General features: G+C 46.4%; 1 protein-coding gene across 3 annotated transcripts in view; it reads left to right on the top strand.

Moving 5' to 3' along the window:
• SORL1 (sortilin related receptor 1) overlaps positions 1–18,111 on the top strand; it is a 162,648-nt gene extending 144,537 nt beyond the window's left edge. For all 3 annotated transcript variants that reach the window (XM_059930177.1, XM_059930176.1, XM_059930178.1), the window contains 8 exons: positions 492–676; positions 3,693–3,812; positions 4,749–4,913; positions 6,017–6,191; positions 7,222–7,328; positions 9,900–10,092; positions 12,332–12,544; positions 13,959–18,111. In XM_059930177.1, coding sequence (XP_059786160.1) covers positions 492–676; positions 3,693–3,812; positions 4,749–4,913; positions 6,017–6,191; positions 7,222–7,328; positions 9,900–10,092; positions 12,332–12,544; positions 13,959–14,026 — 1,226 coding nt within the window. In that variant the 3' untranslated portion in view covers positions 14,027–18,111. The remainder of the gene's footprint in view (positions 1–491; positions 677–3,692; positions 3,813–4,748; positions 4,914–6,016; positions 6,192–7,221; positions 7,329–9,899; positions 10,093–12,331; positions 12,545–13,958) is intronic.
• The last annotated feature ends 551 nt before the right edge of the window (positions 18,112–18,662 follow it).

The following is an 18,662-nucleotide window of genomic DNA, read 5'->3' as shown; positions in this document are numbered from 1 at the left end:
CATTATATATTCTTGGAAACAACCTTTAGTGGCCACGTAATAGTTCACGGAATGCACGTGAAGCTCATGGATGCACATTATTTAACTATTGCCTTGTTGCTGGGCAGTCCGATGATTATACTTTTTTCTACCATAACAAACACTGCGACGGGCATCCTGGTTGCACAAATTTTTGGATCCCTCTCATTTAACTGTGTTGAAGGTTATGAAGGATTTCAAGACTCTCACAAGGCCAAATGGCTCTCCAGGAGGATCGTACCAATTTGTATCCCCAGATGGGCAGCTTTAAAAGGAATTTTCCCATGCCCGTGCAGTGTGTTGCTTGCAGTAGTCATTAATAAATCACGCCGAGTGAATTTGTAAAGTAATAAAAATTCTACAGCATGTGGGGCTCACTTAAATGGAGAGATTACATTAAAAAAAATAGGGTGTGCATATAAAGATATGTATTCCTGACTGCCGCCCCCAGCCCTTTGTCCCTGTTTCCCCAGTTGGCAACCTGACAGCTCATACAACCTACGAGATTTCTGCCTGGGCCAAGACTGACTTGGGGGACAGTCCTCTGGCATTTGAGCATGTCACGACCAGAGGAGTCCGCCCACCCGCCCCGAGCCTCAAAGCCAAGGCCATCAATCAGACGGCGGTGGAATGCACCTGGACCGGCCCCAGGAATGTGGTAAGTCAGCCAGGATGACCCTTGCAGAGTAGGGATGGACTGTCCCCGGCACTAAGCCACCAGACACCCCCAGGGCTTCCCCCTCTGTTGCTGTTGTTTTTCTTCTCACCCCAAACACAAGCTACCCTTGTAGTCAGTTCTGGATTACCTTCTAGAGGCGCCTGACATCCTGCCCCAGCATCCCTTTCTGCATCCTGGCCTGGCATCCAAGACAAAGAGCCCCCTGCTGTTTGCTGAATAGACCTAGTGTGAGGAGGGGGCACATTCCTGAGCTGGGAGTCTCACCTAGGGATGGGTGAGAAGTCACCTGCAGGGACAATGAGTATCGCACCTGAGGACCATGCCTCAGGCTCCTCTAGCCCCTCCTCACCTACGGGATCCCCCACCCACAGGTTGCTTTCTCTGTCCCCCCAAACACGCCCCGCCCCAGTTCATTCCAGGATGCTGGCTCTACTTGTATATAGGCCTTTTGTTTTCATGTATGCATTTTGACTCACTGGAATTAGATCTGTGCTTCTGTTTGAGCCTGGTTTTGATTTCCCACCTTCCACAGTGTGCACCCTCCTTTGCTTTTAGGTGCACCTTCCCAAGCCTCTTTTCATGCCCCTCCTGCCTCTGCACCATGGCGTCTGCTCTCTCTTCCCTGGAATCCTTCTTCCTCCTCCTGCTGTGTAGTCAAATCCTAGCTCTTCTACTGGATCTCTTTCCCTTACGAGCTGCTAAATCTTTAGAGTTGATGCCATACAGCATAATGTTTCATTAGATACTACGTATCCGATTTGATATCTTCTGTCTACTCTCATCTCCCTAACTAGTTTGTAACGTCTTGAAGGGGAGGATTGTTTTCTGGGTTTCCCAAATGGAAAAGCATATGGAACTAAATCTGTAATTGAGCCTTAGTGAATCCTCAGTGGCTGGTGAGGGGGAACTGGCATGCGTCTTGTCTTCTGAGGGCATCCTCAGTGTGCGTTGGGGGCAGGACTGGTTCATGGGGAAAGAACCAGGGTTTGCAAGTAATTGTCTGTGAGATCAGCCGTGAAGAAGGAAGGAGAGGCAGGAGTTAACTGAGCACCCACTGTGTGCCAGGCACGATGCCCGCCCTTCATCCATGGCCTCGCACTTACTCCTCTCATCAGCTCTGTGGGGTAAACGTTCCTGCTCCACCAGTGAGGTGCCGTGGCTCAGAGGGGGCGAAGTAACTGGCCAAAGTCGAGGGTCAGTAAGCAGCAGGCCGAGTTAGAGCTCAGGTCCAGCTGATTTAACAGCCTGGGCTCTTCTGTCGCTCCAGAACCTGACTCTGGGGCAGGGACAGAGATGAGAATGCCCAGAGCCACCCCCTGGTCTCCATTTTACCTGGAAGTAGACCCTTATCACAGAGGGGCCTTTGTCTCTGTTTAAGTCCCCAACTCAGAGCCTGCCCACCTGTCACCCCCAGCTGTCTGCACAGAGTGGGGCGTCGTGTACAGAACATTGGCCCGTGACTCGTTTTTAGTGTCTCACCACACGTGAACTTGGAGGAGGAGCCTAGCCTGGCCTCCTCCTTGCTGAGAGACCCCTTACACTCATGGTAGCCTTCCGAGGGTCAGGGGCCGGTGGAGTCCTCTGGACGAAGCTCTCAGCTTCCACCCGTCCTCATCTCACTGCGGACGCTGGGGTCTCACTCAGGGCTGCCGTCGGCACCACAAGAGCCGCCCCCATCACTGTCTGCGTGGGGCCTTCTTACACCTTGGCTCCGGTGGCTCCAGGGACCCCCTTCCTGGCTCCTGGTTGAAGCCTCCACCCCATGGTGGCCACGGGCCTGTCCTCTCTGGGGTCAGGCCTGCCTGCACCCTGGGTCCCCCTCTGCCATCCCATCTGAGCTCTCTCCTTCCCCTATGGAACAGGTTCCATTCCCATTTGCTCATCTGAGACACACAAGTCCTTTTGCATGTCCCTGATGGGCTCCCTTCATCCCCACAGCTTCTCCAAACTTGTACGGTTTTCAAGTCCCCTTTCTTGCCTGCTCATATGCTCTTGGAGAAAATGCCCTTTGTTTCTACCTTACAAAGGAAGCTTCCTCATGCTTCCCCCATTAGAAACATGCTCTCAGCTTCCACTTTCCCCTCCACGAGGCCATCAGACTCCCACCTCCTGCTTTAAACTCCACGTGTACCAATTAGGCTTAAGAATGGGCGCATAGAACAGGAATGGAGAGTAACCGTGGCTTTCAACAGTTTATTTCCCTCCTAATTACAAGTCGGTCAGCGTTTGGAGTTCAGCCATCTGGGAGCTTCTACAGCCGCAGCACAGTTTGATCTGGGCCCCAGGCCCTGCCACCTCCACCCTGTGGCATCACCTTGCAGTCCAGGGGGCCTCCTGGACCACATCACCCTGCATATTCCAGGCAGCGGGAGGGCAGAAGGAGGACACCGCTCCCTGCATTTCAGTGTGTCCTCACTGAGGTCCTGCCTGGGACATCTGCTGGCATCTTGTTGACCAGCCCTGTCACGTGGCCTCTGCTGCTTGGAGGGAGGTGTGGGTGTAGGCATGTTTCCAGGTAGCAGTTCTCACTAAGAACCAGGATTCTACTGAGGGAGGAGGGGAGGATGGGAACGTCCTAGTCAGACGGCAGTGCCCCCCCCCCCCCATGCCCCCTCCACAAGCTTGCACACTTGCTATCCCCTTCGCACCTTGGTCACCCCCTCTTTTCCCCGGTTCATTATGCAGTCTTCTAGTGTGGCATCTAACCTTCCACATTTGCATCTTGTTATTGGTAATTCTGTTTTTCTTCTCTGCCTGGCTCGCCTCAAAAAAGCAAGCTCTGAGGAGAGTCCGCACCGTATTTATCTTTGTAGGTGGGAAGCCACTGCCTGGCCCAGGGTGCCTTCTCTGTAAATGCTGATGAAACAGATGTTGAATGAAGAATTCTTTGTGAGCTCATTTGAAGCGGTTCCCCGGGTCTTAAATTAGGGCTTTCATGAGAGTGAGGTCACTGGCCACTGAACTGGTGTCCTTTTCTGTTCTCTCCTTTTACCAGGTTTACGGCATCTTCTATGCCACGTCCTTTCTTGACCTCTATCGCAACCCCAAGAGCTTGACTACATCACAGCACAACAAAACAGTCCTTGTCAGTGGGGAAGAGCAGTATTTGTTTCTGGTAAGTTTCCTGTGCCAGGAGTACAGAAGAAGGTTTTATTTTTTGAGGATGTCTTAATTGCTGGCCTCCTAGCTCAGACCCAGGACCTGGGGAGCTGGAGATGTGGATTTCAGGATCCACGTGCGATGCATGTGTGCGTGTGTGTGTGTGTATGTATTTGTGTGAGAGAGAGGGGGTGTGAGAGAGAGAGAGAGACACGGGAGGATGGTTCTTTTCCACAAGCATCAGGTTTTTACTTGAAACACAGAATGAACGGCCACTTAACCAACTACAGCTCCCTTGTGCAGGATTGAGAACTTGGCGAATGGGTCACAGGAATAAATAAAAGCTTTTGTCAGATTCCACTTCTAGGAATTTAGCTTACATGCTTTTACATGTGTGCCAAGGTATATGGAAAAACATGTTTGGTATACTGTTGCTCGTGAAAACAAAAGATTTGGAACAAATTTCTATCAAGAGAAGACTGGTTAAAAGGATTATGGCTTATCTTTGTGATGGAGTATAGTGCAACCATCCAACACAAATACAACAAACTCCAAATGTACTGATTTGGAAAAATCTCCACGCTGTATTATTAAGTAAAAGAAGCGAAGAGCATAATAATATGTGTAATGTTTTCGCATTTGTGTAAAAAAAATTAAGAACAGTAGGCTACACATATACATGCATGCATAAGTACACACATATATAAGTACGTATCTATACACACATACCCGTATATTTGGGCTTATATTTGTGTAAGACATTTCTGGAAGGAAGCACATAAAATCATTACTAGTACTACCTCTGGGAAAATGGATTGGAGATCTGGGGTAGGTGGGGAATTATTCTACATCTTTTTGTATGCATTGAATTTTAATTGTATCCATATGTCACTATTTTGTTGAAACAGTGGTTTGGTGACAACTGCATGAGTTCGAGTGGTGTTTGTTTCAGGTCCGGGTGGTGGCGCCCTACCAGGGGCCGTCCTCTGACTACGTCGTGGTGAGGATGATCCCGGATAGCAGGCTTCCTCCCCGTCACCTGCACGTGGTTCATACGGGCAAAACCTCCGCCGTCATCAAGTGGGAATCCCCATACGATTCTCCTGACCAGGACCTGGTGAGGGGACGCATGGTCTGGTTCGGGGGCGGGTGGGTCCTGTAATGGGGCAAGAAACCTAGGCCTGGAGCTTGGAGCTCAGCAGGAGGTCTCCCCCTATTGCTGCCTGGTCAAAGACGGGGTCCTTACAGGTGCCTCTTCTTCATTGTCGCGTCTCCAGTATCCTGGCTGCCATACTGGTTTGTCCCTCCTCTGCTTTCTCTGCCTTCACTAACAAATCTAAATCTAGCCCACTGCCTATTTTTCTAAATTAAGTTTTATTAGAACCAAGTTATACCCATTCGTTTACACATTATCTACAGCTGCTTTCATGCTACAAACAAGAGAGTTGAGTAATTGTGGTAGAGACCATCTATTCTTGAAGGCCGAAGATATTTTTGCTCTCTGAACCTTTACAAAAAAGTTTGCTAGCCCGTGCCCTAAAGGAAGAGGCATTGATTCTAGAAAAAAATCTCCCATTTTCCCTTGCCCAGGCTGCTCTGACCTCCATGCCCTCTGCCCTTCCTGCCGTCCCAGGGGTGGGTGGTTCTAAATGCTTGGTCACAAAGACTCCTCTGGACTCTCAGCTTCTTCCTGATGATTGAGTTGCCTGTGCTTACTCCCTGTCCTGTTATTTTCTCCCTGTCCCCATAGATGTAAGCAGCAACCTGGGAGAAAGTAAATGGGTTTTTTTTTGTCTTTTAGAGCTGGGATTGAACACTTCCATTCATTGTTCCCCTCTGACGACATCCCGACACTATGGCAGTGGTGGAGATGGAGAATTTGAACACTGAACTGGGGTTTTTCTTGCATGTTCCAACCTACCTGCTGCTGCCACCACAAATGTGGTTTTCCCTAGAGTTGTTTTTTTGGGGGGAGGGGAGTAGGTGGATCAAACTGACAATTCTCTGCACAAATCTGGGAGTGAATACTGGTTATAAGGTTGGACATGACTACCCCAGAGGCTTTCCAAAGAACAGAGTCAGACACTGGGGCTCAAAATATTGTTGCCGGGGGTCACAGCCACTGACATACTTATGTTACGTGGGCCACCATTGAACTACAAAGAGTAAAAAAAACTCCAGGTTCCTGATTGCCATTAAAATGTCTTTTTCTTGTCCTAGCTGTATGCAATTGCAGTTAAAGATCTAATAAGGAAGAGTGACAGGAGCTACAAGGTAAAATCCCACAACAGTACCATGGAATACACCCTTAACAAGCTGGAGCCTGGCGGGAAATACCATGTCATTGTCCAGCTGGGGAACATGAGCAAAGACTCCAGTATCAAAATTACCACAGGTAAGCAGACGAGCGATTGGAGGCCTCCTCACCCAGCAAGGCACTCCCAGTGCCGCCAGAACGCCTCTAGGCATGGGATTTCTTTTTTTCCTTTTTTTATTTTTTACTTTTTTGAAGACATGGGATTTCTGTCAGTAATTGCAGAGGAAGTGCCAAGACGAGCCGCAGTGTCCATGCTGGGGCAGAGCCGTGCAGGGGTCCCAGGATCTGGGCTGCAGGGTGGTGGCCAGGGCACTGTGGGCTGGGGAGTCGCTGTCATTTTCATATTCTCCATCTCCTTTAGTCTCCCCTCCCCTAGCTGGTTTTGACATTTCCAAGAGAGTTAGGAAATAAAACTGAGTATTTACCACTTAAAGCCAAGCATTGCATCTGGGCACCTGGACTGAAGTCGTCATGGTTCCTTGTGGCAACATCATATGCAGAAATGGACGGAGACCAGTAACTGGGCAGCAGATTAAAGGGGGATTTGCTGCCAGCTCCAGGCTGGCTCAGCAGTCAGGCTCAAGTTCAGAGAGCAAGTAATAAGCTCAGTTATTCGGACAGCAGCAGACAATATCAGGAGTGTCAGTAACAGAGGCTGGCAGTGTGAACCATGGGCCTGGGCCATGCTCTGTGGTCATTCCAGGGCTCTGTCTTCAGACCGAGCTCCCTAGCCCCTCACTGAGCTCTAAGGCCTCTGGCATTTGGAGCACGAAAGCAGACTGGAACCAGAGCAGAAGTCCAGGTAAACTTTGAACACGGTTCCATCCCGCCCCATCCCTTCCTCCCCCTACCCCATTTGTTTTTGGCCATCCTTGAGTCTAGGTAATGTCCAAATTTCTTGGCTAAAGATATTATAACAACAAAAGAGATGCCAGTTAAAGAGTGTCTACAATGTGCTAGGCTGTATACTAAGCGGTATATGTGTATTATTCCTTCCTTAACCTATCCCTTCAAGGTTAGCATTATTTAATCAACCTTTGACAGACAAGAAAACGGAGACTCAGATGTTGAGCCACTAACTGCATCCTACTTCATCTTTAATTTTCAGTTTCATTATCAGCACCTGATGCCTTAAAAATCATAACAGAAAATGACCATGTTCTTCTGTTTTGGAAAAGCTTGGCTTTGAAGGAAAAGCATTTTAATGAAAGCAGGGTAAGTGCCTCCCTCCTTCTCAGTGACTTTGGAAATCCAATTGAAATGCCATTTTGGAGATGAGCTCGTTAACAGCATGCTGGCACAGAATAAAAAGAAAGAATAGGGCAGGGGAGTGAACTTGAGAATTAAAGGACCATTTTCTGTGGGATTGCTAATTAGTGAAATGTTTATACTGCCCATTAAAGATGTGAATCTCTGCACTAAGCACTTTTGAATCCTGAACTTGTCGTCCCCTGAAAGATAGGGAAATGGGCTGGAGTCGTCACTGTGCTTCCTGAGGCTGGACTGGGGCCCCGTCTTTTCCCAAACAGCCTGAGGGCGGGGCTGTGGCTTCAGTACTGGGGAACCGAGCTGCACTGTCAACCTGGAATCTTACCAGTTTCTTTCCAGTGAGCAGGAAGTGCTTGAAGATAGTCTGTTGACATATGAAAAACACCTTGTTTCATTTTGTGATTAGCAGACCAATTACTGTATTCACAGCAGGAGACAGGAGGAGGAGGAGAGTGGCACCTGGGAATAGATTTGCCATCCAAGGGTGGACGGATTCTCCAGTGGAGCTGGGTTGGCCCCATTGTCAGCAAAGCGTGAGCTACATAGATACACAGTAAATCAACCGTGGCTACCTCGGGGTAGAGCGTTGGCAAAGAGGCCTACAGTTCTAAATCGTCCCAGTGTGATGCCAGAAGCAAAGCTAAATTAAAATTTGAAAATTCTCACAGCTCTCACAACTGTGACATATAAATGGTTAATATATTTAAGTGTAAAGAAAGCTTTCAGATCAATTCAAAACAGAAACACATTGACCCTTGAAAAACGCAGATTTGAATTGTGCAGGTCCACTTATATGTGGAACCCAGGGTACCACACCATCTGTGGTTGGTTGAATGCAAGGATGCAGAACCGAGGATACAGAGGGTCCACTCTAAGTTATTCTCGGATTTTTGACTGCTCAGAGGGTCAGGGCCCCAACCCCTACATTGTTCAGGGGTCAACTGTGTTATAATATTGAATAAGGAACAGGTAACAAGGTAAAAATTTTCAAGCAGCAGTGAGCAAAAGAAAATAAAGTTTCAGCCTCACTAGTAATCTAAACGGCACAGATACAGCACTTTCACATTAAATTGGCAAAAGTTTTGGGGGAGGGTAGTACCAATATGAGTCATAGTTGGGGAGAGGAGTGCTCTGGGAATGTGAATGGGTTCAACCTTCTGTAAGGCACTTTGGCAATAGGTATCAGAAACGTTGAAAGTATTACATCGTTTGATCTAGCAATTCTTCTAGGATTTTACTCTAAGGAAACAGTGTGCATAAAGAACTTGATTTATGACAGTAAGAAAGAGGACACACCCTAAATGCCCACTCGAAGAGGGTTGGTCAAGTAGATTTTGGGTGGCTGATGTTTGTATCATTTACATTTTTTTTCTTTATCCCCCTTATGTATTTTGCAAATGTCCTACACCACATATATATTAGATAGAAAGTAATAAATGCTAGTTACTAGTTTATAAAAAAGAAGGCAGGAGTAGGACTCCAGGCAGGTGCTATTGGGAGACCCAGTTGGGCAGCCGATTGTCATCAGCGTGGCAGGAGCCCGGCTTTATAAAGGTTGGGCTTGCAGTCAGTATTCCATTCCCAGTGGAGAGTTCCAGCATAAGCTTAATGGGTCCTTCTTCCTTCCTCCTGACTTAGAGTTCAAAGAAGAGGCAGGTCAACAGAATGAGAACCAGGAGACCATGATTATGCAGTGGGGCCCAATATGTGGGTAGAAATAAGACGGGAGGGGGTTTGCCGGGGGGAGGTGCTGGTAGCTATGACACTGGAAGACTTGGAGATCAACCGAGAAGTCTGGGAGTCAGTCCTGATCCCAGCCAGCATGCTGGGTTAGGGCTGTTCCAAGAGGGATTTTTCCAGCACAGGTGTCCAAGACTCTCCCCAAGCCGGTCTAAGTAGGGTGCTTATTTCACACTCCCCCAGTGAATAGAGCCTGAGCTGCTGCAGTGCTGCTTAGTTCAAGGCCAGGCTGGTCTGGGGCTGAGATCAGCTTGGATGAGCTAGAATGCACGGAGATAGGAAGTGAGCTGCAAGCCAGCAATGGAGTTTGTATAGGCTGTTCTAAGGAGAAATGTCTTGTTTTTATTTTTTACCCCGTGCCTGGAGTCCGCTGCAACTTGGATTTATTATCGGTCCAATCTCATTTCAATGACCTGTTGCTGTATTGTCTGGATTCTTTGTTTCATTTAATATTCCTTGAGATAAGTGGATTGCTGACCAGAACTCTGAATTCTGTACTGAAGTATTTGTTAAAATGGCTTTTGTTAGGTCTGTGCTTTTCATTTCTACTGTGTGGCTCAGAAGTGGGTAGTTATTTGAGATGTTGGGGATGAGGAAGTTCCCCTTTTCTGAATCTAACATCTCAGTGCTAATGTACAAAGAACTGGTACGAAACACACACTGCTTTAGCATCTATAAATGTCTGCAATAAGGAGCTCACAAAATTGGAACCAGTAATAGCAGCTGTCAGATTCCTTATTTAACTTCCTGAGCAATCCCTCCTGTGTTTGTTTTCAGGGCTACGAGATACACATGTTTGATAGTGCCATGAATATCACAGCTTACCTTGGGAATACTACTGACAATTTCTTTAAAATCTCCAACCTGAAATTGGGTCATAATTATACTTTCACTGTCCAAGCACGATGCCTTTTTGGCAGCCAGATTTGTGGGGAGCCTGCTGTCCTGCTCTATGATGAGTTGGGATCTGGTAAGTTGCTGTTGCTGCCCATTTCCATCTTCAATTCCGGGGAAATATATCAAGGATGTAGCATGGCTTGATGAACATGTGTCTTTCTAAAACGCATTTAAAATATTCTTGCAGCTCAAAGGAAAATCATTTATGCATCAGTTTAATCAGACACTGATATATTTAACAAATACTTCCTGAGTCAGGCGTGGTGTGAGGAGCTGGGATTATAAGGTGACCATATTCTGAATGTAAAGCAGAAGAAAGGGAGGTTTTGTTTAAAAAGGAGATTCTGCTTGGGAAGCACTAGCTTAATGAGTTTTGTTTTTATTCTTTGGAGGACTGTTCAGAGCTTCTAATATGCTAATATTCCCTAGGATTCTGCAAGTCAGTAGATTATCTCATCACAGACTCCCTGATTTCCCAGCCTTCCCCTTCATCTTCACCGTCAGCCTCAGATCAAAGCCTGAAGTTGACCTGGGATCTCTGTCTTCTGGACACTCACAGACAGCAGCGTCGGGCCATGCTGATGGCAGGGGAGAGGAACCTTCCGTTTACATGGAAATTCTGCTCAGATTGTAATAGCTTAGCCAGGATTTCAACAAATGTTTTGCCACTGGCCTTTGTAGTTCCATTTATTCCCAGCCAAGAACTAACCAGTGCTTAAGCTCAGAATCTTATGTTAGACTTGTTATATGTTCCATCACGCTTCCCGGCATGGCTTCTGGTGGAATCCTTATCCTTGGCATCTCCCTAAAAGAGGGAAACCTTGCACACCACATCCCTTGGAGAACTGTCGCATGTTTGAGGTTTTGAGAAGTTTCTACAGGAAACAAACAACCAAACTCTTCTTGTCCTAGTGTTTTTTTAAATAGAGTCTCCTTTTTAAGTAAAACCTATTAGCAACCTGTGAAATAGACTTTGGGGAAAACTGCTGTGAAGACATCTGCCAGCTACCTTTGTAAATCCAAGACTGTCAGGTGGGAGAATCTCTCAGGTAGACCTCTCGGGCCACGTCCTGCCCCTTGATGTTCACGTCCCCTCGGAGGCGGGGTGAGGACGGGAGCTCACTCATTCCTGCCGCCTCCACCGCGCTGGCTTCCTCTTAACTGCTCCAGCCCAGAGCTTTCCCCCAATTTACCACTTCACAGCTGGGATTAGGTTGGGACACGTGAACCGAGATTTGGGAGAGTTTTTTCCAGTAAGTCAATAGTGCAGGAAATTAATGACGCGGCTATTGAATTGTTAGATCAGGCTCACAGGAAATGGCTGCTCTCTGGCCCATCTTTACGAGGACCTGTTGGGATGAAGCCCTGGGCAGCTCCTGAGCTCTCTCCACAAGGCAGAGCCCTGGCCCGCATCACCTCGCCCTGCACCAGGGAACAACCTCAAGCCTGATGAAGCTCCTCATGGAGACCGAGGAAGTCCACTTTGCTTCCTTAGCTAAAACTGACTCCTGCAAGCCATGTTCCTGCCTCAGGTTCAGACTTTCCCCAGGATTTATGACATAAAAATCTACCCCTTCCAGGAAGGCTGGCTCTAACCCAACAGGGAGATGGCTTTGCCCCAGAGCCCTGTTGCTACAACTTTGTCAGTACATCATGATAAAGCTAGTATTTGTTTAAAACAGTGGGAAGGGAGCATTACTGTTAGGTTATAGAGACCCAAATGGCTTTGCAAAGAGCTTTTAAAAAATGTTAAACGTATATGGAAAGATTCTCTCTCTCTCTCTTATTTAAGTTTAAAAACCTCATAAAACTTCATGAGCTGTTAAGTCAGTATTGCAGTAAAGGAATCTCATTTGTATCACTTAATGGAGCTTCAGGTAATTGCAGTGCAGAGTGACTTTGGTGCCAAGTAGGGGGAAATAATTGCAATCTCGTTAATTAGTGGTCTGATTTCACGTCCTCTTATGTAAGGCAAGCAAGCGGTCTTAAGTAATAACGCTAATGAAATCAGTGTTGGTACCCCAACAAAGGTCTCCCTTCCAAGAGATTATCTAAATAACCAACAAGGCCGTGATTAGGAGCCTAATGTAATTACCGTATTTGCACGCACAAGGCCTGTCCTCCATCACTCACGACAAGGAGTCGGGAAACATTCAGGCGTCACGTGCAGGAACGTGCCACACCGGGCAGGCGGTTCGGGGAGGTGTTGCAAGCTCTTGGCGTTTTGGGGTGGGTGGGGCAGTGAGGGGTTGCCCAGTCCGTTCTCCCGCCCTTACGTGGGAGGCTTACGGGTTGGCCTCTTGCCTTGGCAGGTGGGGACGCATCCGCGATCCAGACGGCCAGATCTACCGACGTTGCTGCCGTGGTGGTGCCCATCTTGTTCCTGATACTGCTGAGCCTGGGCGTCGGGTTTGCCGTCCTGTACACGAAGCATCGGAGGCTGCAGAGCAGCTTCACCGCTTTTGCCAACAGCCACTACAGCTCCAGGCTGGGCTCGGCCGTCTTCTCCTCGGGGGATGACCTGGGTGAGTGCGGCAGGGCACGGGGTTCTTCCTCCCAGGGCAGACCCCACAAAGCCAGGGGCTTGCTGAGGAAACGCCTGCCTCGAGCTCATCTTTTGACGCTAGCAGAGTGCTTTACTAACCAGTGATCCCACTGCTTTGGGTGGAATCAGTTGGAGTCCTTTGCTTTGAAGTTGCTCCTAAATTAAAATACCAGTATTCTCTTAAATAGTGTGCCCGAGACAGGGAGTTCTGTGAAAGAACAGATAGGAGCTTGGCTTTTACAGGAAGGATGGGCAGACCCTGGGCTTTGGGTATTCCCAAAGTATTGGCAAATTCTTAAGAATTTCTGACCCCTCTCATCCTTCACAGACCTGGAGGCCTGACGTCTCTGGAGATGTTAGTCTAGACAAAAAGCCATGCTTTCCCCATCGGCTTCTGTCCAAAGAAGCCCTTCCCATCTTGCTGTTTCTCTTTCTGATGGCTAGCACAACCTCACTGGCCATTCTTCTTTTACGTATCGGTGGCATATGGCATGGCGAAGAGAAGGAAATGTTCCTTTTATAAATGTCCGTGTGCTCAAATTCCTAAATGCTAATTGAGCAAGTAGACCACTTAATAAATGTAATTAAATAGGTGTGTTTTGGGGCCTTCCCCAAACTCGGGCTTGTCCAAACTCAGACTGCTGAATGTGAGTTTACATATTTATTTTTTTCTGTCAACTAGTTACAGTTTTGTTTTGTTTATGCAGACATTTACGTATTCCCTGCTCACTGATCATTCGTTATTAGGTCTTCTCCCTTTTCTTCTCAGTTTCCTTTCTTGTTTTATCACAGGCGCTTGGACTGCCCTGCGTGAATAGGGTGGGTTCTTTGGTGGGTTCTTTGCTTCTGTTATTGGGGGCAAGAGGAATCCACCCATCATGGTGCCGTGCAGTGATCACTGAAAGCAGATCGGCACTTAGTTGTTCAGGATGGTACCAGGGCCCACGAGGGGACAACCATCAGTCTGGCTAAATGCTTAAACCCCTGTAAGATCTTTTTCTTCATGAGCAGTGTGGGTTCAAAGGAGAAAACAGACAGTGACGTTCACTGTGCTAGCATAGGGTGTGGACAACTCAAATTGGGGCACCTAAGCCACCCACTGGACTTTGGGGTAGGGAATAAGATCCTCTCTCGTCGAAGATTTACTTTTCTTATTTGGTTAATTTCAAGTACCATGAAAATAAGCTTGGCCACCCGTTGATGGGGAACAGGTGACCCAAGAGTGTCCGAGAGAAGCTGGGCTGGGTTTCAGCATCGATTCTTGTGCCTGGCTGGCTCAGCTGCTGACTTTTCCAGCTGGGGCTTGTGCTGTAGGGATGGAGGGTCAGTGGCGGGGTGTGGGGTTGGGCGGAAGTGCCCCGGAACTCACCAAGGACTGATTGTCTTGCCTTTAGGGGACGACGATGAAGATGCTCCAATGATAACTGGATTTTCCGACGACGTCCCCATGGTGATCGCCTAAAAGAGCTTTCCTCACTAGAAACCAAATGGTGTAAATATTTTATTTGATAAAGATAGTTGATGGTTTATTTTAAAAGATGCACTTTGAGTTGCAATATGTTATTTTTATATGGGCCAAAAACAAAAAACAAAACAAAACAACAAAAAGGGGGAAAGAAAGGAATGAATAAACTTTGTCGTAATCAACTGTGAACTTCAAACCAGGTTGATTTTAGTAACCAAATTGCTTTGAGTTGATATTAGTGTAGTCTTACAGGGCTGTGCTTACTGGGCATGCTTTTTAAGTCTGTGAGATAATTTTGGTTCAATAAATTGGCCATTCTTTTTATTTTTCTAAGACACAGAAATGTATTTAATAAAAACTTCGAGAGTGACGGGTAGAATCCCTCCTCCTCGAAAGTATGCTCAAATTTAAAATTTTTTTGCATTTAGTTGCTATGAAAGTGTTTGGGCGTATGACAGGGGAAGGTTCTTTTGTGTTATTTTGTTAATTTATTGGAACTCTGTATAGGGCAAGGCTTTAGTGGTCATCTGACACCACACATGTTATGAGCCCCTCGCCTATAGGGTTGAGGGGTGGGGAACAGAAGCAGTTTTGTTGCCATTCCAGAAACAATCCATTTTTATTCACTCGTGTGTCACACGACGGTGTTTGGCAGGAGAGCATGTTGAGTCATTGCTCCATTTCAGTTAAACAGAGCTGCAGCTCGGGAAGCCCTGCAAGCAACAACTTCCTCTCTCGTATTAATGGATGGATTCTTACTGTACACGCCTCTGTACAAGATGTAGCTTTGAAAGCTACAAAATGATAACACTGCTTTATTATACACTGGTGTCATTGTCATCGCAAAACATTGCTCTGGTTGTGGGAGAGAGTTCTAGATTTGTGCCATGATAGCTACACTGGCAGATATAGTACCTAATTTTTCCTTTTGGGATTTTTTGTTTCGTTTTGTTTTTACTTACCGCTGAAGAATGTCGAATGTAAAGTTTTGTGTTTGTGTTGAGGTGGCCGCTTACTGTCCTTAAAAATCCATTCTGATATATGCAGTCGTTTTGAATTGGGTCAGTGCCTTCTCTTTTCTTCTCTTCTTCCCCCTGCCTCACGTGTACCCCCGCCCAGTTTAAAGAGAAAATGCTCTTCACTCTTACAGAGAGACAGGAGATGTGTGAATTTGAGACCGTTTGATCCAGTTCATGGTAGTGGCAACGCTAGAGTTGATGTGCTCTGTAAAATAAGCTGGGCTGTATCCTTCTGCCTTTCAATGCCTCCCCTGTATTCAAACCGTGGCCACTTGGCAGGTGTGTGAAGTCCACTGGGGACTGGTGCCCACTCTGGAGACCTAGTATCGTCAGCAGCAGTGTCTAGCATTGTTGTGACGCCTATCGTATGCACCTCACTGCAGAACTTCTTCCTGAACGAGAAGCAGTGAGCTCTGGGGATATTCCAGAGTCATGCTTCTGCATATGTGTCCCTCATCTGCAAGCTTTGTCAAAACCCCATCTCCTCTTAGATGCAATGCATCACCTTCTCACAAGTATTTGCTTCCTTTTAACCAGAAGTATCATTCTTGGCTGATAACATAGTTTTGTTCTACCTGGGGAGTGTTTGGGAAACAAAGAGCCAATTAAAGTTTTTTTTAGTTAAAACATTTTATTTGTGTATATATATATTGTTTGAGGAGTGTTTTCAATTGTAGACGTTTAGTATGTCGTGAGTGGTGGTAAATGACAAACCTTCTTCCAGCATGTTTTTCTTCTATCTCTTTCCTGTGTTATGTTTTTAAAGACTGGAATTTCTTTGGCTTTATCTTGTCTTACCGTGGAGTTTCATTCAAAATTCCGAGCCCTACCACCTCCCCTTTTTATAAATACGCACTTTAAGTAACTGAAAGATGAATGATCTGGTGGGAGGCAAGTCATTTAATCGAACCACTAGAAAGTCTATTTTCTTCTTTTCTTTTTCTGCCAACTTTTTGGTGGCATTTGTGAAAGCTGATATCAAAGGCTCTGAGACTTTATATTCAGTTTTTCCATAGGCAAGCCTTTCTACAGAGCACATGTCTCCAGTTGGCAACTTGAGATATTTCTGAGCTTCCGAGTCTTGTTCCCAGTGCCTGCCAATGCTTAGTGCACCGTACTGTATAGACTGGCCATCACCCCTCTCCTTGGAAAATGCTACTGGGCTGTTGGAAAAAAAGCAGCCTTTTAGGGCTAGAGTATTTTATATAAACAGAAGAGCTAAGTTCCCGAAGACTAAGCTAGATAGATGGAGCTATGTGGAAATTGTCTATTTTTATGAACTTTTGAAGCACGCACTCTCACCTCCCTCTGCATAGCTTTGTGAGGTTTGATGTATATACGCCGTCTGCAAGAGTCCCGAGGTGGGAGCGACAAGAGCAAATGAGAACAGAAACTCCGTGGAGCCTTTGAAGGTGACCAGATAATTGTCTTCACTGTGACCAATTGGAGCCTTTGAAGAAGGGGCTTTTGTACCTCGTTGGAGATGCCACCTCCAAAGTTCACACTGTACAGGGAAAGGGCTTTATTTTCTTCCAGGATGCATTAGAATTTCAGAAGCCCACATTCATGTGGTCGATGGACCACGAGTGGACCACTACAGTTTGGCGGGTGGGGGATTGTGTATAAATTTCCTCTGGAAGTTGGTTTTGCCCCTTGATGGATTGAATGCCCCTCAAGCCTTATGAGATGTGGGTCCGTGTGGATAAAATAACAGAGAGTAGAGTTCTGCAGAGGAACCCATGCCTATGCAGACCTTTTCCCAGACAGGTGAGACACTCCCGTGACCGCTGGCTGCCCTGGCAAGCTGGGTAAATAGGTACGAAGCTGGGTAACTGGTTGAAACTTCTGACTTTGGGAAGAGGGGTTCCTGGGGTTCCATCTCTGGTAGTTTCACTGGGGATATTTGTGGGGGACAGATGTGCAACACACAGCTATATGTTCTCTCTGCCCAATGTGTGACCCACTAGATGCAGCTCTCCAACAATTTAAGGAACTTCTCAGACCAGTGGACATTTTTGGGCAGGGGGACTGGACAATCCTGCCTTCAAATATTCACCTAGTGGTAACTCTCCATCTAGTGAGGTCATGTTCTCAGTGCTTCCTTAAGGGCAGAAACCCCATGCTGTCGGGTTTGGTTGGTCGCTTTCCCACTAAGAGTGTCACAGTGAATCCCTGAGACGTTTCTCTTCCTTGCAGAGAATTGGGGGTCCCTCAAAGAAAGGATCCAGGGAAGTCAGCAAACCGGATACCACTTCCATATTGATTTTAGGGATTGACTCCAAAATGCTGTGCAGAATCTTCACTCGTGTTGATAATTGTATCTTGACGTTCCTATTGCATTATTTTTCTTAAAGGAAGCGTGTGCTGCCTTTCAGGTACAATTTTTATGTAATAAAAGCCAGTGCATTAAGTTTATATAGACTACTTTCTATGCAAGACTGAGGTATGGAGCAGATAGTGAGAGATTATGTGTGTTGTTGGGTACACAGATGGCAAGCATGTTTTCAGAAGGGGTACCCCCAGCAAACATGGGTTGAGGGAGGATGGGTCGTGTATATGTTTCTGCCCACTAATTTTGAGCAGCCCTATTTTGAATTAAATCATCAGAGCCAAGTAACCCAAGAACGGTATTAGTTTCATGTGTAATAGCTCAAATGGGACAAGTACGAATGCTGGAATAGAACATTATTCTCTGATAGTCCATGTCATTTCTCAATTAAAGACTCCTGTTATGAATTATTAGAACCTACAGGCAAAAATCAAAAGTATTTGCAGCAAAATAAAGGCCTACTCTGCTCTTAAGGTGAAACACTGTATACTTGCTTCTCTCCAAAGTGGAATTAGATATTTATCATTTCAGTTGCCTCAGTAAGTTTCCAAATCACTGGTTTATGCTGAAGATTTTACTATATTGTCGCACAGTTTTAAATCATTTTTGTCTCAATGTCAACTTTTTTCACTGAATAAAAATTTAACTGGGTCAAGAAAACACCTCTTTGAAAATCCACTCTCTACGCGTGTCTCGAGTTGTTCTTTGGAGTGCAATAAAGATGGTTAATACAGTCTCCGAACACCATTTGATTTGTCTGTTTTAAAGGCATGTTTATTTCATCGAGAAGAGAACACTAAGACCTGGAATGATTTTGTTATTAACAAGCTGGTCTCAGATGGTGGATCCTCGAAGAACACGATGTCTACTTGCGTTGGCTGAGGAGAGGGGAGGTTTGGTGGCTGTTTTGAAGTAAATAAAGTTATTCTGCCGGGATGACAGCTAAGTGCCTACCTTAAAGCTGTAACTACCTTTGCTAAGAGACAATTTGCTAAGAAGGCAATTTTCAAATCTGAGAGAAGAAAGCACAGCGATATGATGAGCTCTGTGTCAAACAGCGCTTTCGGGAGGCTTCTGGAGGTGATGAAGTCTGTGAGGGATGCCACGCTTGCCTCTGATCAGTGATGAAAGGCAGGTGGACCTACAAAGTCAGGACTGGAGAGTATGGACGGGTGGGAGAGGGCAGGTGCTTTGGTGTAGCATCTTCCGGGATGTTGCTTTTGTTTAAATATTGAGCCAGAATCAATCTCTGAAGTTTTATCAGCCCATTTGGTAGATGAGGAAA

Source organism: Balaenoptera ricei, chromosome 8, assembly GCF_028023285.1.
Source record: "Balaenoptera ricei isolate mBalRic1 chromosome 8, mBalRic1.hap2, whole genome shotgun sequence".
NCBI lineage: Eukaryota > Metazoa > Chordata > Mammalia > Artiodactyla > Balaenopteridae > Balaenoptera > Balaenoptera ricei.
The sequence above is the reverse complement of the archived record's forward strand: the minus strand, read 5'-3'. Positions and strand labels throughout refer to the sequence as shown.